The 27,325-nt window shown below is 41.5% G+C and overlaps 1 protein-coding gene across 4 annotated transcripts in view; it reads right to left on the bottom strand.

Moving 5' to 3' along the window:
• Window positions 1-27,325, bottom strand: part of DNAH5 (dynein axonemal heavy chain 5) — a 463,741-nt gene that overhangs the window by 287,714 nt on the left and 148,702 nt on the right. For 2 of the 4 annotated variants that reach the window (XM_075586255.1, XM_075586254.1), the window contains exons 1-4: window positions 19,903-20,278; window positions 12,984-13,118; window positions 11,234-11,318; window positions 747-910 (exon numbers count right to left, since the gene is read on the bottom strand). In XM_075586255.1, the coding sequence (XP_075442370.1) occupies window positions 747-910; window positions 11,234-11,318; window positions 12,984-13,118; window positions 19,903-19,959 (441 nt within the window). In that variant the 5' untranslated portion in view covers window positions 19,960-20,278. Of the gene's footprint in view, window positions 1-746; window positions 911-11,233; window positions 11,319-12,983; window positions 13,119-19,902; window positions 20,279-27,325 lie in introns of those variants that run through there. The other 2 variants (XM_075586253.1, XM_075586252.1) reach the window with 1 other exon arrangement.

Below are 27,325 nucleotides of genomic sequence, written 5' to 3' on the forward strand. Positions count from 1 at the left end.
ATGCTTTAGTATCTGCAAAAGGTTTTACAAATGTTCTTACTTTTTCTATTAAACTCATAATATATATATATATATATATATATATATATATATATATATATATATATATATATATATACATATATGCACAGTATATATAAAATCTATCTCTCACCTCCCACAATGTCTAAAGGTCATAACTGATCTGTTAATTCTGACCTTCATATGCATCATAGTTAGGCCTTTATTCATTAACTCTTTCGGTGCCCAAGGATGTAGGTACTACGTAGTGGCTAAATCATGGCCTTTTTTTGCTTGTTTTCTAGTAGAGATCTGAAATGTCGGGAAATGGAAGAGAAAGAGAGAGGAGGAGGAGTCTTCCGTTTCAATATTAAGGGATGCCGCAAGGAGCGGGCACGTGATCTCGATTTGCCAGAGGAGCTATGGCTACTGGTTCCGTGGCCCATTCGGTAACCAATGGGTTAATTCATGCTAGTTGTTTTGAGCATAATGAGTTAGTGCACACTTAATTAATAGCACTTTAAATTGAAATCACTCTGCTGTTAATGTCTACATTGCCATGTCTTATTTTGATTGACTGCTTCTGTCCAGTAACTTACATCTTGGTCAGTTTTTTGTTTGCTAGTTTGTTTGTTTTTTAAACAATCCTCTAATTTTCAGATATTGAGAGTTTTAAAAGAGCAGTATACACAAAGTAGTGATAAGCCACTTTGGGGCATGTGTATCAAGAACGAACAATAGCTTACCCTATGTACATTTTCTGTCGTAATGGATTTTGTAGAATTAGAACGAACGAAGAATACGCAAACACCCGTCAAAGCAACATCTTTTCCCTCTGTTACAAAAACCTTGGGCTTTTTGTTTCTTGCCACTACAGTAGAGGTTACTGCTCCTAAGGATCCCAGATGTCCTGCAGTCACAGAAACAGAGAATAGAATTAGCTAGTGATGGTCAACAATGTTCAAAGAATCCACATGCAACTCTATTACATTTCTACATTTAATTGATTAAAATAAAAACAAGTCAAAAAAATATATAGGTACAACATAAGGCCCTGGCCGTAGAAATATTATTACAAGATATTCAGAGACTGTTAAAAACTGCCGTCGGGCATGTAAATTTAAAGTGGTAGATGATTTATTATACAGAATCAAATATTGCAAACAATATAAATCAGCATAAAATATAAATTTTCATAGATATAAAACATGATTCTATCATAGTGGATAAGCCTAAGCATATAAAATGGAAAAATCAGAAATACTCATCTTGAATAAACTTCAAATACTTAGAATTATTCATCTCTTAGAAGATTTATTTTGTGTGTGTGTGTGTGTGTGTGTGTGTGTGTGTGTGTGTGTGTGTGTGTGTGTGTGTGTGTGTGTGTGTGTGTGTGTGTGTGTGTGTGTGTGTGTGTGTATGTGTGTGTGTGTGTGTTAGCCGGGCGTAATAATCAAAAACGAATAGACGATTCCGTTCTGCAGCTAACAAAATGCTTTTATTTGAGCAAGCTTTCGAGATACACTGATCTCTTCTTCCGGCGTTGTTATAATAATAAATAAAGCAAGCAAGGTTTAACTTAAAAACAGTGCATCTTGGAATGTTATCAGTGACTGAAACCTATCCCTCCCCCCTGTGCAGTATGCGATTTATGACTTGAGGTGTTAAATAGACCCCGAATGTTAGTGATGTAAGTGTATGTATGTAAATGTAAATTTATAAAGCGCTCACAGTGTATACACAGTGTATACACAGTGTATACACAGTGTATACACAGTGTATACAGCACTTTACAAAAGGCTCCGCCGTCTGTCCGGGACTGTTAGAACACGGTCTTTTAGGGTAGGTTAAATGACGAGGCGTAACGTGCTGTTCCTTTAAACAGGCTATTGCCTGGTTTATTCAGTCCCAGGCACTGAGACTGCCACACGGAATTCAAAATAATACATAAGCAAACAAAAACCCTGCTCGTCTGAGCAATAACTTAACTAAGGATTTCCCTGACTGGGGTTGGACTGGCTTATCCAGTTAAAACAACAAAAATAAGGAACTTTGCAGTTTTAGACAAAAGGAACAGAATGATTTAACCTGTTTGGTGAGAGGCGTTTCCCCTCGCTGCTTCCAGCAGCCTTCCTGCCTCCAGGCTCTTGGGGAGAGGGGAGTGGAACCAGGAAATCAGCCTTAAATACCTGATCTCTAACTAGCAGGACACGTGACAGAAATGAGGCAGCAGACAAACTCTGGTCTGGATCCCTCACCCCTCAGTTCCAACACTTGCCAAACTGTGGGATGGAGTGCATGCATTCTGAGGCTGCACTTTCCAGCCTTAACAGGATAGAAACTGTTCAGTATCCTGGGAGCCCTATATATGGAATTTATCACCATACCCTGGTTTCTGTCACATATCCTCCCCCTCAGCTCAGACCTCGAGGGATGAGCGACCATGGATATTAGGGAGTGCATCCTTGACAACCCGTCAGCATTGCCATGTTTGTGCCCTGACCTGTGTTCCACAGAAAATTTAAAGGGTTGTAGGCTTAGGAACCACCTGGTCACTCTAGCATTCTTCTCTCTGTTTTGACACATCCAGGTGACGGGTGCATGATCGGTGACCAACCGGAATTTTCTCCCCAACAGATAGTATTTGAGCGTCTCTACAGCCCACTTTATTGTGAGACACTCTTTCTCGACTATGGAGTAATTTTTCTCCTGGGGATTAAGTTTCCTACTTAAATAAAGGATGGGGTGCTCCTCACCTTGAGACTCCTGGGAGAGTACAGCCCCCAGCCCTACCTCAGATGCGTTGGTTTGGACTAAAAACTCGTTAGAAAAGTCAAGTGTGACCAACACTGGTTGGGCACAGAGAGCTTCTTTCAGGCTTCTAAAGGCCTGTTCGGTTTCGGGGGACCACTTTACTATTAGCGGCTCTCTTGCATTTGTGAGGTCGGTTAGTACGGTTGCCTTAGTTGCAAAATTGGGAATAAACCTTCTATAGTAACCAATTAATCCCAAAAAGGTCCTTACTTGTTTTTTTGTAACTGGCCTTGGCCAATTTTGTATCGCCTCTACTTTGAGTGTTTGGGGTTTGAGTAAACCGCTGCCAATAGAATACCCCAGATACTTGGCCTCCTCCAGACCAATAGTGCATTTAGCGGGGTTAGCAGTTAGTCCAGCAGACCGAACTGCGTCAAGCACAGCTTGGACCTTTGGAAGGTGGGATTGCCAATCTTCACTATGGATTACCCCATCATCCAGGTAGGAGGCAGCATACCGAGCATGTGGTTTTAAAATTTTATCCATCATTCTTTGGAATGTGGCGGGAGCTCCATGTAAGCCAAAAGGCAGCATCCTATACTGAAAGAGGCCGTCTGGGGTTGAGAAGGCTGTCTTTTCTTTTGCCCTTTACTGTGAGGGGAACCTGCCAGTACCCTTTTGTAAGGTCTAGGGTCGTGAGATATCGGGCTTTGCCCAGTCTCTCTACCAGTTCATCAACCCTGGGCATAGGATAAGTATCAAATTTTGACACAGCATTTAGTTTACGGTAGTCATTGCAAAACCTTGTTGTACCGTCTGGCTTTGGGACTAAAACTATAGGGCTGTTCCACCCAATTTGGGATTCCTCAATTATGCCTAGTTTTAGCATTTTTTTAACCTCTAAACTTATAGCCTCTCTTTTGGCCTCTGGGATTCGGTACGGTTTAAGGTTAACTCGGACCCCCGGTTCAGAGACTAAGTCTCATGTTCAATTACGCTAGTTCTACCTGGCGGTGTAGAGAAGACTTCTTTGTTTCTTCTCACTAAATTCTGGACCTCTCGTTTCTGATGAACGGACAGGGTTTCAGCTATGCTAACCTCTGGGTCAGTTTCTCGATTCTCTGACGGACCTGGGGGTACTAGGGTTAACAAGACCTCTCTATCTTTCCAGGGCTTAAGTAGGTTTATATGATAAATTTGCTCAGGTTTCCTCCTACCTGGCTGTCTCACCTTGTAATTTACTTCTCCCACTCTTTCCAAGACCTCGTATGGCCCATGCCACTTACCAAGGAATTTACTCTCTACGGTGGGAACCAGAACTAGTACCCTATCGCCTGGAAAAAAATTCTGACCCTAGCACCCTTATTATACGTATTCCTCTGGGCCTCTTGAGCTTTTTCCATGTGTTCCCTCACTATAGGCAGGACTGAAGCTATGTGGTCCTGCATCTGGGCAACATGCTCTATAACACTTCTGTTTGGGGTAACCTCGTGTTCCCAAGTCTCTTTGGCTATATCCAGTAAGCCCCTTGGGTGTCGGCCATACAATAGTTCAAACGGGGAGAAGCCTGTGGATGATTGGGGATCCTCCCTAATGGCAAATAACAGGTATGGTAACAAACAATCCCAGTTTTTCCCATCCTTATCGACCGCCCGGCGTAACATGCTCTTTAAGGTTTTATTGAACCGTTCCACTAAACCATCTGTTTGTGGATGATAGACTGAGGTTCTGAGATGCTTGATTTTTAGGAGTTTACATAACTCTTTTGTTACTTGGGACATAAATGGTGTTCCCTCGTCAGTTAAGATCTCTTTAGGAATTCCGACCCTGGTAAACAGAACTATTAACTCTTTTGCTATGTTTTTAGCATAGGTGCTACTTAGGGGAACTGCCTCCGGATATCGGGTGGCATAATCTAATATTACCAATATATGCTGATGTCCCCTAGCAGACATTATTAGGGGTCCTACTAGATCCATAGCAATCCGGTCAAATGGTACATCTATTATGGGAAGGGGTATCAATGGGCTACGATACGCTTTGAACGGGGCGGTGATCTGACATTCTGGGCATGAGGAGCAATAATTTGTAATTTCTGCCAGAACCCCAGGCCAATAGAAGCTTCGGAGAACCTTTTCTTTTGTCGTTTCCACCCCTAGGTGTCCCCCCAATGGGTGACTATGTGCGAGGTGTAATACTACATTACGGAATGTCCGTGGTACCAACAATTGTTTAGTTATAATTGATTTCCTTTTATCAACCCGAAATACTAGGTCATTCTCTACCTCGAAATAGGGGTAGGCAAGTGACCTATCTGGTTGGCACGGAGTACTATTCTGGTCCCGTATATTCCCCCTTGCTTCCGCTAATGTGGGGTCTTCCCACTGGGCCTTCTTAAAACCCCCAGGACTGACCTCTAGGTCAGCGTAGGTCTTACCCTGTTCTGGGGTGGTAAGCGCCTGTTCAACATCTTGATTTGGGGTATTCCCTACCAAGGTGGCCATGGGAAAGGGGATTTTACAGCACTCTTCTTCTTTCCTCTTTTTATTTGGGCCCTCGTCAACCTCCATTTCTGAAAAAGGGAATGGATTTGTTTCTTCTATTACTTCTTTATGGTCCGCTATTGAACTCTGGGCGCTATTCTGAGAGGAGGACCACATTTTTAGAAAATGAGGAAAGTCGGTCCCTATTAACACATCATGTGCCAATTTGGGAACTATACCCACTTTGAAATCTAAAGAACCAAATTCTGTTTCAATAAGAACATCAACAGTGGAATATTTGTGATTATCCCCATGTATACAACAAATTGCCACTCTTTGTGAACTGTTTACCTGTTTTTTCCCAATGGGCAACAGGTATTCGGACACTAGTGTAACCATACTCCCAGAGTCAAGTAGTACCCGAACCCTCTTACCATTTACCTTTACAAATGCCCAGAGATGGGTTATTCAAGGGGTCCTCTGGGCTAGGGCCCATACATTGAGACCACAACGAATAAGGTTCAACGCTGTTGTATTGCATTGGATCAGTATTTAGTGGACAAATTTTCACGGTGTGGCCCCTCATAACAATTTACACATTTAGGTACATAGTCTGTGTCCCACTTAGAGCCTTTTTTCGGCTCCCCACGTTGGCTGTTGCCCTTAGTATGCGAGTCGCTGTTGCTGGTGCTGTGTGAAGGCGGTCGTCGCTCTTCAGCCACCCTTAACCCTGGTACCCTATTACCATCTCTGGAAGAGTCCTGGAACCTTGGGTAGTGGGGATGCTCCATGACTGTGGGTTGCAGGTGCTCTTCTGCTGCATTGTACCTTTCTACGAGGGCCACCTGCATTGTGGGGGTCACTCTGACTGACCCAACAGCGTAGGGCAGAGGGAAGTTTCCTCAAGAACTGGTCCATGACCAACCGTTCCACGATGTGGCTTGCTGAGTTGATCTCGGATTGCAGCCACTTCCGAGCGAGGTGGATGAGGTCATACATCTGGGATTGGGTGGCTTTATCCAACGTGAAGGACCATGCGTGGAACCTTTGGGCGCGAACGGCCGTGGTTACGCCGAGGCGGGCGAAGATCTCGAACTTCAATTTTGCATAGACGTTAACTTCGGCTGGCCCTAGATCAAAGTAAGCCTTCTGGGGTTCGCCGCATAAGAAGGGTGCGATTAGACTGGCCCACTCAGCTTCTGGCCAACCCTCTCTCGGTGCCGTGCGTTCAAACGTGCGAAGATATGTTTCAACATCATCCGAGGGCCCCATATTCTGAAGGTAGTGGCTTGCTCTGGTCATTTTCGGGACTGGGGCTGCCGCTGCCAGTGGAGTCTTAATGATAGTCCCTCTCAGGATATCGAGTTCCTGCTGTAAGCCCTGGGCGAACCGTTGTTGCTCCTCTCTCAGCAAGCGGTTTGTCTCTTGCTGGTTTGCATTCGCGTTTTGCAGAGCTGCATTCGCCTCTTGCATGTCTGCATTCGTCTGATGCTGGTTTGCATTAGTCTCTTGCTGGGCTATTAACAGCTGTTGCTGGGTTGCAGTCGCCTTTTGCAGAGCTGCATTCGTCTGTTGCTGGTTTTCATTCGTGTCTTTCTGGGCAGCGACATTGCATACCAGTGCACTCACCACGTCTTCCATCTTGTTTGGAGAGAAAAAAAAACTTTTTTAAAGTTCTTTATCCCGCAGACCTTTTAGTGTTCTGCCCGCATTCTCAACCATATGTGACAAATGGCTTACTCCGGGGCTCTGCCGTCTGTCCAGGACTGTTAGAACACGGTCTTTTAGGGTAGGTTAAATGACGAGGCGTAACATGCTGTTCCTTTAAACAGGCTATTGCCTGGTTTATTCAGTCCCAGGCACTGAGACTGTCACACGGAATTCAAAATAATACATAAGCAAACAAAAACCCTGCTCGTCTGAGCAATAACTTAACTAAGGATTTCCCTGACTGGGGTTGGACTGGCTTATCCAGTTCCAACAACAAAAATAAGGAACTTTGCAGTTTTAGACAAAAGGAACAGTATGATTTAACCTGTTTGGTGAGAGGCGTTTCCCCTCTCTGCTTCTAGCAGCCTTCCTGCCTCCAGGCTCTTGAGGAGAGGGGAGAGGAACCAGGAAATCAGCCTTAAATACCTGATCTCTAACTAGCAGGACAGGTGACAGAAATGAGGCAGCAGACAAACGCTGGTCTGGATCCCTTACCCCTCAGTTCCAGCACTTGCCAAACTGTGGGATGGAGTGCATGCATTCTGAGGCTGCACTTTCCAGCCTAAACAGGATAGAAACTGTTCAGTATCCTGGGAGCCCTATATATGGAATTTATCACCATACCCTGGTTTCTGTCACAGAGTATATACCAATAGTGTGGGTAGGTGTGGAAATGTAAGAGGGTGTTGCATTACTAAAAGTGTGTGTAGATACTATGTGGTCCCTATTGGTATATAGGGATGGAATTACATGGAGTATTTGTATGTGTAAGAGACAGCTGTGTGTGCAATCATACAGCGCAGTATGTATAAACATGGCCTTAGCACTCATGGGAAGAGAGTTCTCTTGTGAAACGGCGGTCTCGGTTTAGGCCACTGTGACATTAGGGCGGCTCCAAATAAAGGTTTAAGCCCGTTTGGTTACCCCTGATTAGGGTTGCCAGATGTCCAGTATTGAACTGGACTGTCCTGTATTTGGATACTCTGTCCAGTTAAAAAAATGATAGGTACTGTAATACTGGACATGTATGTGTCTGGTATTTTCCTCCCTGGACATAGTGACCTGACGCACCTTTCACCATTGAGTCCAGTATTTTTGGATAAGCCACCTGGCAACCCTAGCCCTGATCCATAATAATGGTTCAAGAAGAGTCATCTCTTGGACCCAGTGTTGTATATGCATAACCTGTAATTGTGCGGTTATACTGTAAAGTATTTGACATGTTTTTACATTTGCTGGAGTGCCAGCAAGCAGAGATTGCTGTTGTATGAGTTTCAACGGGGGGTTTGCGGAGAAAGTGTTGTCAGAATGTGTCTTATCTAGACAGGGTCCAGAGTTGCTGGTACCCCAAAAATGTACCCGGGAATCATGCGTGATTCCGGCTGCATATAGACACATTGTCCCGGCAATATCTCCCCTTGAAAATGCTTGCGCGACTCACCACAGGGATTCCCTGTTTCAGCACAGACGAGAAAGGTAAAAGAGGCATAGGGATGTGAGATGTCCCTGAACCAGTCAAGGGTCCCTAGGTTAATGGAGATACCCAGTGCGACGGTGAAGGGGTAACCAGGCCATCAATAAAAGGTATTATGCTCGGCTGGTTACCTCTGAGTCCTGTTTCAGGTTTTAGAGTGTCAGCTCTTCCGACCTGTGTATTGTAGGTGCAATGAATGCAATTGTATGACAATAAAGATTTTATGTGTGTTTTACCTTTCCAGGAGTGCTAACCAGTGGAGATTCTCAGGCTTTGAGTTTCACAGAGGACTTTGCGGTAAAAGTGTTGTCAGAATGTATCTAGGTAGAAGGGATCCAGAGTTGCTGGCCACCCAAAAAATGTATCCGAGAATCAGGTCAGATTCCCTGGGACATATAGACATCACTCCGGTCAAAGTCCTCCCTTGAAAACAGTTACGCGACTCACAGCCAGGAATCCCTGCTTCAGCACAGACCAGAAAGGTAAATAAGGGCATAGGGATTTATATATCCCGGGTACAGTCACAGTACCCTAAGTTAGTGAGGGTCCCCAGTATATGCCCAGGTACCCCAGAATCAGTATAGAGGTTCTGGGGGGTTTCTCCAACAGTATATTAAGTTGCGAGAGGTTTTAGGAAACCTAAGTCCTAGTTTCAGTAAAGGAAAGAGGTACAGACCTGGAAGTGTGTAAGTGTTTTTTTGGTTCTAAAGAAAATTAGGTTTCCTTAAGGGAAGGAGCTACAGCTCTGGGATTGCAGCTAAGCATCTTTTAATTTCTCTTCAGGACTTAGAAGAAAAATGGTAAATATTTTTTATGTTTCATAGCCAATGGGGCTATAACGTTTTTACAGTCTAAGTCAGGTTTACAGTGAATGAGGGATATGGCTCGTGGGAATAAAGTATACATTCCGATGCTACCCGCCATAGCCAAAAAATTTATACAAGGTAAAAAGTGTAAAAGTTTATTTTTATTAAACTGACATGTTGTAAATGTATTATACTTATAAGCTGGGACTTTTAAAGACGGTACTCTGATGAGGGGGGCTAGTGGGCTACCAATTTGTGGTGCCACTGAGTCTGTCCTAGGTCCGTACTTCAAAGTCACAAATGTTGCTATAGGTGTTAATGCCATTTGGGCAGGATGGTTAGGTGGAGTACCCTCGTCCGGGCAATAATGCCAGCCATCGCAGCCAGCATTTGCCTTCCTAGACGGAGGCACCTAACCCAGCGGGTGGCTTCTGAATAACAAGAGGCTAAGGTGGCAAACTCGCGCATGCCCTCGTTACATTCAGAACAACTGCTTGCCCGGCCTTGGAAGACTGGCAGCCCTCTGATTGGCTGGTTGTAAAGTTCCCAGGCTCGGATTGGTTGTAGTATTTCATGAATGAATCTGATACTATAAGAAACTCAGCAGCCAATCCGGACCTCAGATTCACAGAGATTCCAAGCGCCAAAACAGCAGCAGCAAATTTGAACTCACGAAAAGATGCTCTTGGAGAAATAGAAGGCTGGTATTAGCAGCCAGTCTCTAACAAGAAGCACTTTTGTGATGCACACCGTGGCTAATTTAAAACTTAACATTTATTATGTCTACTCCTAATATATTAAAGCACGTGTGAACAAGATTTATTTTTATATTTTGCAATTTTTTATTAATCCTAAAAACATTTGCCAGGAGGTACATGAGGTACATGAGGGAATGTAGTGTACCACGTGTCGTATGTGTCGCACTGTGGCAAACGGCTACCATTGTGTAGCGCTGCCGTTTGCCCAGGCACTTCACGACACAGTCTTCTAGGGTTTAATTTGTAGAAAAGGAGGACAAACACGTGTATACACACAAGACGCACTCAGCCCTTAACCTTCAGCGGTTTATTTTTCCATTAGTGACACTAAAATGTTTAAATACCGTCACTTTAAGAAACAAAAGAAATCATAAAAATAACATCTACTTCTGTCATGAGTCTAACTCACAGCATATCCCAATCTGCAATGTTGACTGGGTAAGCCAGTTACTAACTTTAAATAACACACAGATATAACATTGAATCCTTAACTGTCAGATGGACAGCGTCCCAATAGATCCTCAAATACTGCAACACGTGAGGGGGCCGTCTACCCCGAACTGTATCCTGGGGAGCAGCATCCTCCCAGCCTCTAAGAGAAAATGAAGTAGCCAAACTCACACACTACATTATTTACATCTGTTATTTTTCTTTTTTCTCCTTTCCTAATCTCTATTTTAGCCACAGAATCCTTTGTTAATCAGTATTGCTGACCCGAGGAAGAGAGAAACACTCTCGAAAGCTTGTCCTATGATATAAATTGTAAGTCCAAATAAAAAAAAAAGTATCACCTAATACTGAAGTACTAATTTTTTCTGCACTATCGCAACTAGCTAACACGGCTATTTCCGCCCGAAGAAGAGATCAGTGCATCTCGAAAGCTCGCCCAAATAAAAGCATTTCGTTAGCCACAGAACGGTATTGAGTACTTGTTTTTTTAATACCGTATATACACTGTAAATATACATATACATACATTATGTACCTGATATGTATATATTCTTATTTAGTTAATATTCTGGCTAGGGTTGCCGAACAGCTACTGAAAAGCCTTGCCCAACCAATTAAGATTTTCAAATTGGGATTTAAAATAGTATTCCTTTCTATGCATCTTACTTACAGTTGTTATTTTTCATCATCACAGAAGTCACCCTTCCTTCATTTATATGACAAGAAATATCCCTAAGTTTAAAATGAATACAAACAATAAGAAATAATGATGCACAAGTAATGTTCACATTAATTTACCTGGTTCAGCTGCCTCCACATCTTGGTAGTAAAACATAATGTGACGAAGTCCGCCAACTGCAAAGAACCGATCAATACGCTCAATCTGTCTCAGGAACAAAAGAATGCGGTTAACTACATATTTGTTGTATTCCGTGACAAAATGGTTGTCATTTTTGTAAATTGATTATAATAAGTTGTATTGTTGTATTAGAACATACATATTTTAGTTTAAAAAAAAAAGATTTATTTAAATGTGGACATTTCAAAAAGTTTTTCAAAATGTCTAAAGAGAAATAAACAAAGGTATCACTGATGTACAATCAGGAATGTGAAACCAGGAAATATGCTTTATTCTTTCCGACATCATTTTTGTTTGTGCTAATGACTAAATGGAATTAGAAAAATTAATGTCATTTCTTTTGAACTATTATCCATACCACATTAACAATTTTAATAGGATATTTATAATTTTATGCACCAGTGTCTGAATCTTTCTATTACAGTACAATGCTTATAATTTCTTATTTCCTGGCCTAAATTTGAAAATAAAAATCTATAATTGTTTAACAATGTGATGGGGTCATGGTGAAATACTCAAAAGAGATCTTTCTACAGGAATCAGTTCAGTTTATCAGTTGATAATGGCTAGTAGTCTACCACATCATGTCCTTTCTTCCTGCTAAATTAATCAGTAACTACTGTAGTACACAACTGAATGGGCCTTAAGGTGTCCTCCAGCACTTCAAGGTGTCCTATGAAATAGCGCCATTTTGTAAACATTATCCATAGCCTTATCTTTGGCAGAAGCATTAAAGATAGATTACTAAAATAAATGTTTGTAAATCGTAAACACATTTAGAACCATGGTGCACTAACACTCCAGAGTCTAGGACTAGGTCTCACATGTGTGAGATTTGCGCGAGACCTCTCCTCACCTCCGGAGCAGTGCCTGCTGAGGGAGGAAAATATGATGGATGGAGGCAAGGTTTGTGATGTCAGCTACGGGGTTAGAACTGTGTCTCTGTGGTCTCCCAGCACCATGAGATTTTACCTCATCCTGTGTGAGAGTGTTAAAGACACAACTCTAATGTGTAAATCTTGACAGGGCTGTTATGCACTATACTTTCATTAACTCAGATTTTAAGGTTGAAACAGCTGTTTGTGGATAGGTTTACTGGCTATCCACTTCTTTAAGCCAGGCTGTGTTTAAAAGCTGTGTAATATGGCAGGCATAAGCTTATAGGGGTCCATGTTGAAATGGATAAGAAGAAAAGTGCCACACTGTGCTTATTTCAATGTCATTACCCAGAACCCCTGGCTGAAGTGGAAGCAATGTATGCAAAGAGATAATAGGGAAAGACAGAGTTCCATACCTGTCTGAGACATGCAAATGCACCACAAGTGGTATTTTTATTTACTGTATATTTATCTTGGAACTGTATACAATGTGTAATAATGTACTCCCCTTTGAAGGACTTTCAACATAATGACAATGCTGACTAAGTAAAGTCATGTAAAGCGTAGATTAAACATAAAAGCTCCATGTGTAGCAAACACTATAGTGCACAGAACATATTGAAGGGCAAATGTTATTGAGATTATTAAAAGAAAGGAGACATATCTGAAATATAGTATCTAGCTATTGTTTAACAGAATAACAGTGTTCTTAGCCAACTGAAATTGCCCCAAAGTCCTTGTTTGTTGCTGTGATCTTTTCATGTTGCAACAAGTACTGTATGTTCTGTTGATTTAAAACTGATTTACAGACCTGATGACCCTCCAGAATAGCATCTTCCACTTCCGTCTTCTCCAAATCTACACAAGAAGCAACAATCTCAAAAATATAGTCATGCCTGCCGTCTAACTGAGCTCGCTTTGCTTCCTTTTCTTCTTTCAACTTTTGCTGTAATACAAAAAATGGCCAAATGTAAATAATCTCCCATGAAAACAATCTAACCTTGCTGGGTTTTTTTCTTTTAATTTCATAAATATCAGAAAATAATTACCCCAATCTTGTAATAATTACCCAAAGTAATGTTGAATGGCCAATTACCTGAGTCTTTTTTTGGATTCCTTTTCCTTGATGAATATAGGGCAGTTTTCCCCCGAAGATAATATTTTTACAGAGGGGGAAGAGGGACAGAGAAAGTGGGGGAGAATGAGTGGGGATGGAGAAATACATGAGAGGAGAAGTAATACATGCAGGAGAGATGTACATGGAAAGAAGATATACATGGAGGGAGAGTTAGGGAGGGAACAAAATACATGGGGGGGAGAGAGTGTGGGAGGAAGATATACATGGGGGAAAATACATGAGGAGAAATATATGGGGGTGAGTGGGGGGAAAATATACATGGGGAGAGTGAATGGGGAGCAGAGAGTGAGTGGGGGGAAGAAATACATGGAGAGAGTGAGCGAGAAGGAGATTGTTAGTAAGGGGAAAGATACACATGGGGAAGTGTGCGTTGCAAAGACGACGATGGGGGGGGGGAGGGGACGAGGTTAAAACTCTAGTCCTGGGAACCCGTGAAAGTTGTCGGTGGCCCTGCTTGGAGTATTTTATATGATATGCTAAATGCATCGAAAATCTGGAGTACGGGAGAAGCAAGGGGGGTGGGCCGGCCAATGTTAATTTTTGTTTAATTTTAATTCCCAAAAACAATAAGAATATAGCCTATAATAGTAATAATCTACTCTGTACAGGGCAATATTTGACCATGAATGCCCAGATGGGTTCACTGTTTTAACCTTGGGCATTAAATGCAAGTTAAAACCCTGTCCTTTACAGCTTATTACTTAACAATAATAGATTGAAGTTAGTGTGTAAACATGGTAATCAGAGGCTTATTGTAGAAGAGGTTTGATTTCTTTCAGCGACTTCCTTTTGTCTGACATACTTATGTGCTGAATAGGAGTTTACACAAAGTTCTCCACTCCCTTCATATGTTTTCTGGCCTTCTATTAGGGACAGGGTGGACCAACAAGCTCTCTCCCAATGGGAATTCTCAATAAAAAAAAATATTCATTGTTTCCAAAGAATATTTGCCATAAGCCTAATTGCATTTACTTACAGTAATTTATTAATTACGTTTCTTAAATGGCCTTTTTTGCAAAACAAAAAGGATTTAACCTGTCGTCAATGTAAACTAAAACCAATTTATATTCAGACAGAATATAAGAATGCAAAGTAGACATGCAAATTTTTTTACAATGTTCAAATTTTGTTTTTTTGCATTTTTATGCTTTTGAAGAATTCTAAAAATAGTGACATTTCGAAAAAAAAATCAAAAGATTTTCTAATGATTTAGCTAATTTTGCTGCTAAGAAAAAGGCCTATTCATTTTTTTAAAATAGATTATCTGGTGAAATTGGACCAAAATGTTATGTTTTAAAGTTTGATTGAGCTTTATTTGAAATATTGCAAAACATTTGCAACCCAATTTTGTAAGTTAGCAAATTCTAATAATGACTACTTAGTCAGCAAATAGTTTTAGGAGCAAGGGTTGAAGTATGATGTTACTAGGTTGCAAGGACTAAAAATAATTTCATTACACCCACCACTACTTTTTATTTACATATGTACAATTTTACTTTATTTAAACAAAACACAGATTTACAATAGAAAGCATTTTTCCTTTCCTTATTATAACAGATTATGCTAAAATATTTATAAAATTCAGCACTTTTTTTAAGCCACTTCCACCACTGTTTTAGAGTATTGATTTCTGTATCCCATGGGAACATCTCCTGTAAGAAATCATTCGCAATAATCCATTTGAGAAATCCTGTCAGACATCTGTCATCATTTGGGCATCATTTAAGAAGTAATTAAAGGCTTACAGCTTTTGAATTTTACCCATTCCAAGGACCAGGGTCACAAAGCTCAGTTAAGTCACTTAACTTGATGTTATCCTAATTGAACATCATGTTTAGACTAGAAATGTGCGAATCTGTGTGAAATTATTTGCGAATTTTCTTCAAAAATTTGCAGTGTCGCAAAGTATTTTGCCAAGCTTTACAGGGCAAAAAATTAAATAAAAATCATATTAATCTTATACAGTATGCTGCAGGAAGCTGCAAAATTTCCCAGCAATTTGAGACTCATTCAGAGGCATTGGAGAAGCAATAAGCCAACTTGAATTTGCAAATATTCTTACTTCCCAGGAATCTCAGCTACCTCTGGTGTGTATATGGGTGTTTTGGGAGATATACAGTATAACACAATACTCTACTTCATAGGACTTAAAAATGCTTGGAAAATGTTACCCGTGAAACAAAGGGTCAATATCGAATGGTTTACAAAGTGCTGCGAAACATTTGCACATCTCCAGTTAACACTAATGGCGTATCTTCAAAGGACAATTACAATGTTTAGCCATGCATGCTTCCATAAAAAGTATTTAGTTAACTATAACAGAATTGAATAATAATGACATGAAAATTAGATATTATCATAGCATTACTAAAAACAGTTAAGGTTAACGCGGGGAGTTAACGCCAAGTTTTTTAAGTCATAACTAAGCTTGATGTGTCTCGATGACTGTCATGCCGCGGTTAGGCATAATAAAAATAACAACATTATTTCCTGTTGTTATTTCCATCTCCTCTCCCCATCTCTCCACTCCAGTCAAATACCTATTTTAGGTTTGCAAACTGGGGGGCGCGGCAGTTACAGAGTTACAGAAGCCCTGCGCTTCCCTGAAGGCATTTAAATTAAATGCCGGGGATTGTGCGAGGCCTCTGTAACTTCACTTACATTGGCTTCCAGCGACACATCGCCATGGCAACCGAGTGTTAAATGACGCCGCGGGGTCACGTGATGTTGCATCACCCCCGTGGCGTCATTTGACGCCGGAACTGAGCAGGGGGGGGGGGCGCGAGCAGGAGGGGAGAGCAGGGAGAGGTTCAAGGAGAAAGATTTGTGCAACCCTATATTGGGTAATGCTAAAACATAATTAACTTCACTTTATTGAAAAGTAATGTAATATTATGCAATATTATGCTACAGTAATGTGACCTTAACCCTATGCAAATGAGATGCATTTCGGAAGTTGCATATAATTAGCTTTGAGTATACACGTTTAACTCCAGGAACATAACGTCTGTTCCTATTGTATATAATGCCCCTGCTTTTTAGATACATATTATAAATGACATGGCTTTGTAATGAACCGATTATCTATATTGTGACTGTATACAAATAAAACTGTTTATGATATGCTTGGAGAAAATGGGTGGCTCTATTTTCCTAAACGTTAAGATAAAGAAAATGCACAAAGTTGATCTAAATTAAATAAAATAGAAAGCTATGGTGTCAAATTTTATTTTGTACATTATCTTATAGAGCAAACATCAATGCATGTTCTGTATCTGGTCTTGGAAGATATGGACTATTTGCCAAGAATTAGCCCTTCCTTTCAGCAAGTCTAGGCTTGAAAAATAAGCAAGTTTATCCGTTGAAAGCCTTTGGCTTTTAATTCTGACAAATGATTCCTAGCTATGTGTTTTATTGACTTAAAACAAATTGTTTGAAAATATATATTGGTTCACAGTTACTGTACAACAAATAAAGGCAACAAACAAGTACTGTTTCTTGAAACATGTTGTCACGATTTGTGAAGAGACCTTTATATTTTTCTACTTTTAATTTCTGACTGTACCATGTTTGATTTTGACCTTTGCATTAAAAAAAATAAAGATTTGCCAAGTATTAAAATGCAATGTGTAAGGTCATGTGCTGCCATTTTCACTCAATTCTGGTGAAAAGTGTAAAAATTCCCAAAACTGCCAAAATGTTCTACGCATGTTGAAGACATTCGTACATCTCTAGTACAGATCTCTAACAAAGTTTTGCTGGTTCACAAAGTGTCTTTACATAAGTACTTTTTGCAGTATCCAATAAATATTGAATTAAAGACAGAACATGAAACTTTGTAGCGTCAGGATCAGATCTGTGCAACTGTTCCATCTTGATTTAAAAAAAAAAATATATATATATATATATATATATATATATATACATATACATAAAGCAACTGTAAATATTACTGTATGTTCATTTGCATGTCTTAGACAGGTCTGCAACCCTGTCTTTCCCCATTGTCACCCAGCATACAGCACTTCCACTGCAGCAAGGGATTCTGGGAAATGACATGCAAATGAGCACTCAGTGCCACCTTTTGTCTCAAGCTCGTATTACACAAGCCAATCCTCAAGCCAATGCATGCTGTTTTAAACACAGCTTTTAGACAAAGGCTGGGATGAGATGCAAACCATTAAACCCACTCACAGACATGTTTCAACCTTGATGGGTATCATCAGTGTGAGGTTGGTCTTAATGGCAAAGCAGGTTTGAGACTAGACTAGGTAATCACCACTACTATTAAGGTTATGGTGGGTAAAAAAAAGTGACAAAAACCCTCCACAGTAAAGCATAAAGCAACTGTAAATATTACTGTATGTTCATTTGCATGTCTTAGACAGGTCTGCAACCCTGTCTTTCCCCATTGTCACACAGCATACAGCACTTCCACTGCAGCAAGGGATTCTGGGAAATGACAGAATGACATTAAGACCAACCTCACACTGATGATACCCATCATGATACCTGTTGACACCCATCAAGGTTGAAACATGTCTGTGAGTGGGTTTAATGGCTTTGCATCTCATCCCAGCCTTTGTCTAAAAGCTGTGTTTAAAACAGCATGCATTGGCTTGAGGATTGGCTTGTGTAATACGAGCTTGAGACAAAAGGTGGCACTGAGTGCTCATTTGCATGTCATTTCCCAGAATCCCTTGCTGCAGTGGAAGTGCTGTATGCTGGGTGACAATGGGGAAGACAGGGTTGCAGACCTGTCTAAGACATGCAAATGAACATACAGTAATATTTACAGTTGCTTTATGCTTTACTGTGTAGGGTTTTTGTCACTTTTTTCTACCCACCATAACCTTAATAGTAGTGGTGATTACATATATACAGTGTTCGACAAACCTATACATTTGCTCGCCCCGGGCGAGTGGATTTAACCCCCGGGCGAGTAAATATTGGCCCAAGCAGCACACGTTTGGTACTAGGTGGCGAGTAGATTTTTTTGTGTGGCGAGTAGATTTTTTGGTGATTTGTCAACCACTGCATATATATATACATATATATATATATACATATATATATATATACATATATATACATACATATATATACATACATATATATACATACATATACACATATACACATATATATATACACATATACACATATATATACATACATATATATATATATACATACATATATATATATACATATATATATACATATATATATATACATATATATATACATATATATATATATATATATATATATATATATATATATACATACATATACATATATACACACACATATATATATATATACATATATATATACACACATACACACACATAGTACTAGAGGAAAAAATAACTTGAGTTGTTGATATTTTCTTTTCACTAATATTACATTCATGTCGTCTGACTACATTGACTAGGGGTCAGAACGGAGACACGGATTTTTTCAATATACTGTACTCTGTTTTTAAATATTTTAAAAGCCAATATAATGAAGTAATTGCATTCACAGTTGCAATTCTCTTGCCACTAAAGTGTGGTGCAGAGAGCAACATAAATTACCTTTCGGCTCTTCTTCCTTAGTTTGATATATTGAACATATTAATCTCTTAATATTGGGTTTCATGAATTCAGCTACAGTACCTCTTCCCCAGAGCTCCAGAGACAAAATATAGAGGTGCAAGTAAATAAATTACATTCCGAGCTTCTGTTCACAGAAATATGCAGAGTTGAAATTCCCTACAGAATACGGTAGTTAAATTATAACAGTCAATTTGTCAAAATTTGAAAAAGCTAAATTGCCATATTTAAATTTACAAATGAGCTATAAAACAGTATAGCAACCTTAAAGTCATTGTACACTTTTTTTTTTTTTTTTTTAAAGTGTGGAAGTGTACCGATTAAATACCTTTATCCCCTGTGGACAATACACAGGACCTGCAGAACAGGTTCAACTGCTGTGCAAATCTTTACCACTGAAAATACATAGTGCTTTATAAAATACATTCTTTTAAACAAGTTAATCAGTAGATATTACAATACAATACTGTATTAGAATAATTTCCTTAACATTTTGAATAATCACAAATAATCCAGTTGAAGGCAAGTAATAAAGCAATTCGGTTCTAAAAATCCTATCACAGCTGTGCAAATTTCACTGATGTCTGTATACTGTACAGTACAGTGTAGTGGTTCCTTGTAAAAATGAATGTATCCATGTTACAAATGAAGCTAATTTACTAAAGAGGTAATATTGTGCAAATGATAACAGTCTAGCAAATAATTCTAAATGCATTATTAGCAATTTAAGTCAAACACAATCATAATTCATGCCTCATTATACAAGTCTTCATTATATAAGTACTTCTATCAATATAGTTTCTATAGACTTGAAATGGTGTGTTGAGTCTAATTCTCCAAATAGAGCAACAATATTAACAATTAACAAGTGCAGTATATTAACAATTAAAGACATGCTAAACCTATATACAGAATATATTGTAGACAAACCCATGTACAGAATATACTCTGGCTCAAGGCATTAAATAATGTGAAAAGCACTGCCTCCTTACCTTCAAAACTCTAGTAACGCTTTGTTTCCAAAGTTGTCTCCTACCAGACCTGAACATGTTGGTGGACTCTGCTTCCACAGAGCAAATGAAAGAATAAGAAAGTCTACAGTACAAAGAGCAAAGGGCACACTTATTAAAAGTTAATTTGAATAGAATCAGACACTTCCTCGGAAATGGTGCCCAATAGCATTAAGCTGTTTTCACTGCCTATGCTTCTTTACTAGATAGAACCACAGCATAGGACTGAGAGTACTATAAATAGTCAAATGAATGGCACAGCAATGCAATACCGAACATTGATTCTGCCCTCTTGAATCTTATCCATTGAAGTAGCTTTGCTAAAATGATCTAGTGTTGTTAAGGCACACTGTTTATGTACTGTATACAACAGCAACAAAATCATTCAACTTAAACTACTTAACGATGGCGACTCAAGGCTAGTGTCATGTTATACTGTATGTTATCTCTGTTTAAATGCAGTCCAACCCACTCAAAACAAACACAGGATCAGGGCCAGAAAAAAATAGTTTGCTGCTACTTTGTTACTCAAAATACAAATAAAGACATTGATTGCCAACTGCAGTGCATTAAAGTTATACAAAAAAAGTTGTAGAAGTGTTATGTATATAAAATATTACATTACATATTATATTGAATAATCTTATATGATACTGACCATTTGAACTTTGACTGCCATTTTTTTCTAGTCAATTATACTAGAAACTATTTATTCAAAGGAAAATAAGCACTTTTTAGGAAGTAAGTAATGCTTTGGGGGTGGTAAATAAAGATTGTTTTGTGCCCTCTCTGAGTTATTTCACCTGCCTTTGTCTCATATTTAATTACCTTTTTATATAGCTTTTATTTATGTCTCCTTTTTCCAAATACAGTGAATAAATAAGTCACAAAAATATTATAATGAACTGGTTGCTAGTAATAAAGTATATATATATATACAGTGGTTGACAAATCACCAAAAAATCTACTCGCCACACAAAAAAATCTACTCGCCACCTAGTACCAAACGTGTGCTGCTTGGGCCAATATTTACTCGCCCGGGGGTTAAATCCACTCGCCCGGGGCGAGCAAATGTATAGGTTTGTGGAACACTGTATATATATATATATATATATACATATATATATATATATATATATATATATATATATATATATATACATATGTATATATATATATATATATGTATATATATATATATATATATATATATATATATATATGTATATATATATATATATATATATATATTTTTTTTTTTTTTTTTTTTTTAAATGATCTAATAATACATTGGTGGTTAACATGCAGCCCACCTCTCTGCTCATCACCTCATGTTTTCTCACCCAATGTCACCCACTCCCAGTTCCCTCTCCATGTAACCCCCCCCCCATGTCACTCTCCCATGCACCCAATGTCACTCTCTCTTTCCCTTCCCATCTTCCACTACCCTACCCACTGATCTAATACAATGCAATAGTTTACTATAAATGATACATGTAGAAAGTAGACCATTGTAAATTGTCCATGTTGGATAAAAATCAAACTAAGTATATATCACAATGTATTTTACAAACACTGGGCAGATAACACAGTAGACATACCGATGCCACAATGTGTCTGCAAGTTAGTGCCTCCCCTTGAGTTCCAAGTGAGTGTAAGTAGAAAAAGTTCACAAAATCATGATCTCCAGATGACTCCAATAAAAAAAATCACATTTATTAATGTCACATGGACACAGGTAAGTAAATGCACCACCTATGCGTTTCGCACTTAAATGCACTTTATCAAGCTGTAAAGTCTTTACACCTTCATTCCTATAGTGGTTATTAACCGCTACGGTGATTAAGGGGTTAGGGGCCATTAGATTGTATTTTTTCTTGTACTCTTGCTGGCAACGGAGGACATGGACTTGCAGTATGCTGATGAGGACGCCCCTCATGATGGCAGGAGTAAGTAGAAAGGTTTAGTTACTTTATGCTGGCTGGCTAATGTTTGATTTTATAATGTGAAAATTAGCTATTATCCATATCTGGATAATAGTTATTTTGCCCATTAATGTACTGTATGTGTTGTGGGGGTTAGTTGGGGGTAGAGGAGGTGGGTAGTAGAGGTGTTGTGTTTATTATTATTTCTTGGGGGTAAAGGTATTGGGTGACAGGGGTAGTAGCCCCAAGAGTGGGTGTTCGGGCCTTCCGGAGGGTAGCGGGACTAGTTAACCCCTTCATTACCATAGCGGTTCCCACCATTATGGTAGTGTAGGGGTTGACTCCTCTTCCAACCTTCCAGAGAGGCCTAACCACCCACCCTGGGGACTACTACCCCGTCATCCACCTCCACTACTCCAAGAAACAGGCTATTAATGATTAACCCTTTCATTGCCTTAGCAGCTAGCCGCTAAGGTAATGAAACTGTTTTAATATAAATATGTAATACTAGTGTAGAGGAGCAGAGGGTCCCCGGAGCAGAACCGTGTTGATTTGTGGTACGGGGACCCCTTGGTTCCTGAGATACAAGCCTTGTTATGGGGTGCCGGTATCTCCTATGCATTAAAATCCCACCGTTACCCAGCCAAGGTGCCCGGCCCAGATGGCTTCTCAAACTTATATTATAAAAAATATGTGAAAATACTAGCCCCGCATATGCTAAAACTCTTTCATTCGGTCTTAGAAGGGGCCTCGTTCCCAGCTCAGATGCTTCAGGCGTCTATCTCCCTGATCCATAAACCTGGGAAGGACCCGGCGGACTGCAGGAGCTACCGGCCCATCTCCTTAATTAATACGGACATCAAAATTTTCTCCAAGCTCATAGCGAATAGAGTGGGTACTGTCCTCCCCAGGTTGATTCATCCAGATCAGGTGGGGTTTATCGGAGGAAGGCAAGCGGCAGACAATACCAGACAAATAATTGACTTGATTGATCTGGCAAAAAAACAAAACATTCCGTCAATGGTATTGAGTCTGGATGCGGAAAAAGCCTTTGATAGGATCGATTGGCCCTATTTGAGGGGGACGCTAGAGGCATTTGGCTTTGAGGGACGTCTCTTGGGAGCCATTATGGCACTGTACAAGGGGCCGGAGGCGAGGGTGCGACATCAGGCCTTCCCATCGGAGCAATTTCAAATCCGTAGTGGCACAAGACAGGGTTGCCCGTTGTCCCCCTTGCTGTTCGCCCTGTGTATAGAACCCTTGGCGGCACACGTGAGAAGAAGCCCAGACATATCGGGAATCTCACTAGAAGATCAGACACACAAGGTGGCACTGTACGCGGATGATGTGATCCTGACATTATCCAATCCCCTTACCTCCCTGCCCAATGTTTTCTCAATTCTAGGGAGATTTAACCAAATTTCTGGGTTCAAAATTAACCAGGCCAAATCGGAAGCCCTCAATATAAATTTGCCTAAACCAGTAGAAAAATTAATTGGACTAAACTTTAACTTTAAGTGGCAACCCTCTATGATCAAATACCTAGGGGTATATCTTACAAAAGAATACAAAGCATTGTATAAGGCAAATTATCCCAAGTTGTTCAAGACTCTAAGAGAGGATATCAGGAGATGGGCGGAGTGTGGCATCTCTTGGATCGGAAGAATTCACAGCGTGAAAATGAATCTCCTGCCAAGGGTGCTATACCTTTTCCAGGCCCTCCCAATCCCCCTGCTGAAAGAGGATGTCCTCTCGCTACAGTCTACAATAACGAGGTTTATCTGGAACAAAAAGGGCCCGAGAATTAAAAAAGACATCTTGAGGAGGCCGACCTCGAGAGGGGGGTTGGGGGTGCCTTGTTTGCTTGCCTATTATGAAGCAGCTCAATTAAGCCAAATTGTACAGTGGCACGCAGACCCGAATTTACGGAGGTGGGTGGCACTGGAAAAAGCATGTTGCGCACCTCTAGAGCTGCACAACCTAATTTGGATCTCCAAAAAAAAACGGTCCGGATTGCGGATACCGCTGCAAGCCACTTTAAATTCCTTGAAGACTTGGGAGGCTACCAAATTTAGATGTTCTCTCACAACGCCAAACTCCTTGATGACGCCCATTTGGGGCAACCCAGAATTTGCTCAATGCATGGATAGAACTAACTTTGCAAGGTGGATTCAGTCAGGGTATCTCCGACTAAAAGATCAGAGGGCAGAAAACTCATCAAAACTTTTGACCATATTAAAGAGGAAAAAAATATCCCTAACGCTGAATTCTTCAGATACCTCCAGATCAGGGCATTCTATAATATAGCCCCGATTAGGCCCTGCAGAACAAATTTCGAGCAGATATGTTCAAGAGGTACGGACACGAGGGGACTAACCTCTAGAATGTACAAGGAAGTGGTCTGTCCAGGGACAGAGGACGAACCCAGACTTAGCTACATGAGACAGTGGGAAGAGGATTTAGGGGAAACATTAGAGGACGAGGACTGGGATAGGATCCTGCAGGCAGCAGCCAAAAGCTCTATCTGCACCACGTTAAAGGAGAACGCATACAAAGTCCTGATGCGTTGGTACTACACCCCGACTAAACTATCAAAATTTGTCAAAGGCTATTCACCGCTCTGCCCAAAGCGGTGCGGTGAAAGAGCGGACCTGCACCACATGCTGTGGTCTTGCAAGAAGGTGGCTCCGATTTGGGCGGAGATTAGAGATTGGCTGCAAAGACTGTTAGGCGTGGAGGTCCCCCTGGACCCATGGCTGTTCTTATTGGGCAAGCGGACCCAGGGGTTCTCGAACGCAACACATAAATTGATCACACACTTGGCAACCGCCACCAGATGCGAGATCGCAGCATTGTGGAAGCAACCAGATATACCAATAATGCCCAAAATCAGGAATAGAATTTGGTTCGTCTGCCAGATGGAATAGTTGACAAGTTTAGTTAACGACACCGGCTCAAAGTTTCTAAAAGTTTGGTCGCCCTGGTTGGCCCAGACAGACATCCCGGGGGTTGATAGTGCCACAATCTTGCAATGATAGTTAGAAATGCGCTCTCCGGTAACTAAACGGATCCACGACCACATAGCGACAGTAACAGAGAGAGGCAGGCAAGGACTCAGGGATCCTGGGAAACCCCGAATAGATAATTTAGATATTCCCCAGCGTAGTCAGAACCAAACACCCGTCAGGAAGACGGGACAGTTAGGTAGTGGCCCCCCAACCGTCGATTAGATCGCCCCGCACTCATCCCCCCCTCTCCCCCCCTCCTCCTTCCCCCTCCCCCCTGGTTACCCTGTGGTCTCATCTCCCAGTATGTCTTGTTTGTCCTGTATGTTAAACCCCGCGTTTGTTAGAGGAAAGGGGTGGTTATATTGAAGCCAATGGGCTGTGATACCATGTATGTACTGAATCACCTTATAAAATTGAAGTTATAAAAAAAAAAATCCCACCGTTACGTGACTGTGGGAATAAAATTCATAGGAGATACCGGCACCCCATAACGGGGCCTGTATCTCGGGAACCAGGGTGTCCCCGGATCTGAAATCAACACTGTTCTTCTCGCAGACCCCCTGCTCATCTACACTGGTATTACATTATATATTAAAAAAAATTGATCGTTGGCAAGATTTGCGCAGGGAGAGGCGGTTCTCTCTGTGCAGCTGTCTCTGCAGCTGAAAGAAATCGCCGGGTAAGGCCTTTTCAGAGAGGCGATCATCACATTGCCGGCTACTCGCCCGTTTTGGGAATTTTGCTATAAACAGGTAATCGAGGCTTTCTGAATACCGTGATAGCAACACTCAAAAAACTGGCGAATTAAACGGCCCGGCGATTTTTTTTAATGAAGGCTTATAGAATAGGTCCTTTAATCTCCCTGTAATTTAGACTTGTGTTGTACCGGGTAGCTATTTAAAAAAAAAACACCGGGTAACGGGTACCCTGCCCAAATCAATGGTTCTACCTGGCCGGGTACCCGGCTACCCGGTTTGACACTTACCTGGTGACAGTGTTTCCCGGCCGACGGGGGACAGCAGGAAACCCTTACCGCACGGCTTGTTTCCTTAATGCCTGCAGTTCACAGATCACCACACACCCGCCCCACCTCTGCTCCTGCCCACCCCACCTCCGCTCCTGCCCACCCCACCTCCGCTCCTGCCCAACCCAAATCCGCTCCTGCCCGCCCCACCACCTCCGCCGCACCTCCGCTCCCGCCCGCTCCTCCGCTCCTGTCCGCCGCACCTCCGCTGCTCCCGACCTCCGCTCCCGTCCGCCGCACCAGACCTTCGCTCCCGTCCGCTGCTCCAGACCTCCACTCCTGCCCGCTCCTCCTCCGCTCCCGATCTCTGCCACACCTCCACCACTCCCGACTGCCGCACCACCGTTCCCGGCCGCTGCACCTCCGCTCCCGCACGCTCCTCCTCCGCTCCCGATCGCCGCCGCACCTCCGCTCCCGCACACTCTTCCTCCGCACCCGCACGCTCCTACTCCGCTCCCGCACGCTCCTCTGCTGCTCCCGCACGCTCCTCCGCTCCCGGCCGCCGCCGCACCTCCGCTCCCGCATCTCTGCTCCTGCACACTCTTCCTCCTCTCCCGATCTCCGCCGCACCTCCACTCCCAGCCGCCGCCGCTCCCGATCTCCACCGCACCTCCGCTTCCGCACACTCTTCCTCCGCTCCCGGCCGCCGCCGCACTTCCGCTGTAGAATCCTGTTGTCCCACGCCGGCTGAAAGGTAACTAATTAGATTTTCAGGTACTCTGACATTACCCGGCGCCAAGCCCACTTCTCAGTTGCCGGGTCCGGGTAGATGGAAATGTGCCGGGTAACGCCGGGTACCGGGTAATTCCGGTACCACTAATTTAGACCTTATTACTGGGTAACAAGATATCCTTGCGGAAAGAACGGAGCACAGCAAATGCAGTAAGAAGGGGGCTAGATACCGCTGTTAAAAATCCTTTATTCCATGGTAGACATCATGGCATGGGATATGTTAAAAATCTCGAACGCGTTTCGGGCCGTCGCCCTTTGTCAACGAGAATACTAAACAGACTGCGGCTACCGCAGTCTGTTTAGTATTCTCGTTGACAAAGGGCGACGGCCCGAAACGCGTTCGAGATTTTTAACATATCCCATGCCATGATGTCTACCATGGAATAAAGGATTTTTAACAGCGGTATCTAGCCCCCTTCTTACTGCATTTGCTGTGCTCCGTTCTTTCCGCAAGGATATCTTGTTGCTGCTTTCTCAAACGTGATGCACGCCGTGGGACTCACTACACAGGATTTCTCTCTACTGTGAGTACATCCATCCGTTTATTACGCCTGGCTATTCATTCACTGTTGTCTTTTCTCCAGAGGGGATACAACATTCTGTGTTACTGGGAGGTCAGAGATTTTTCACTGACACTCACCAATATAATACAGTTCCCCCATACTTCAGGAGATATAATCAGAGACACATTTATATCCATATATCTGTAGAGAGTG

This window comes from Ascaphus truei, chromosome 2 (assembly GCF_040206685.1).
Source record: "Ascaphus truei isolate aAscTru1 chromosome 2, aAscTru1.hap1, whole genome shotgun sequence".
Taxonomy (NCBI): Eukaryota; Metazoa; Chordata; class Amphibia; order Anura; family Ascaphidae; genus Ascaphus; species Ascaphus truei.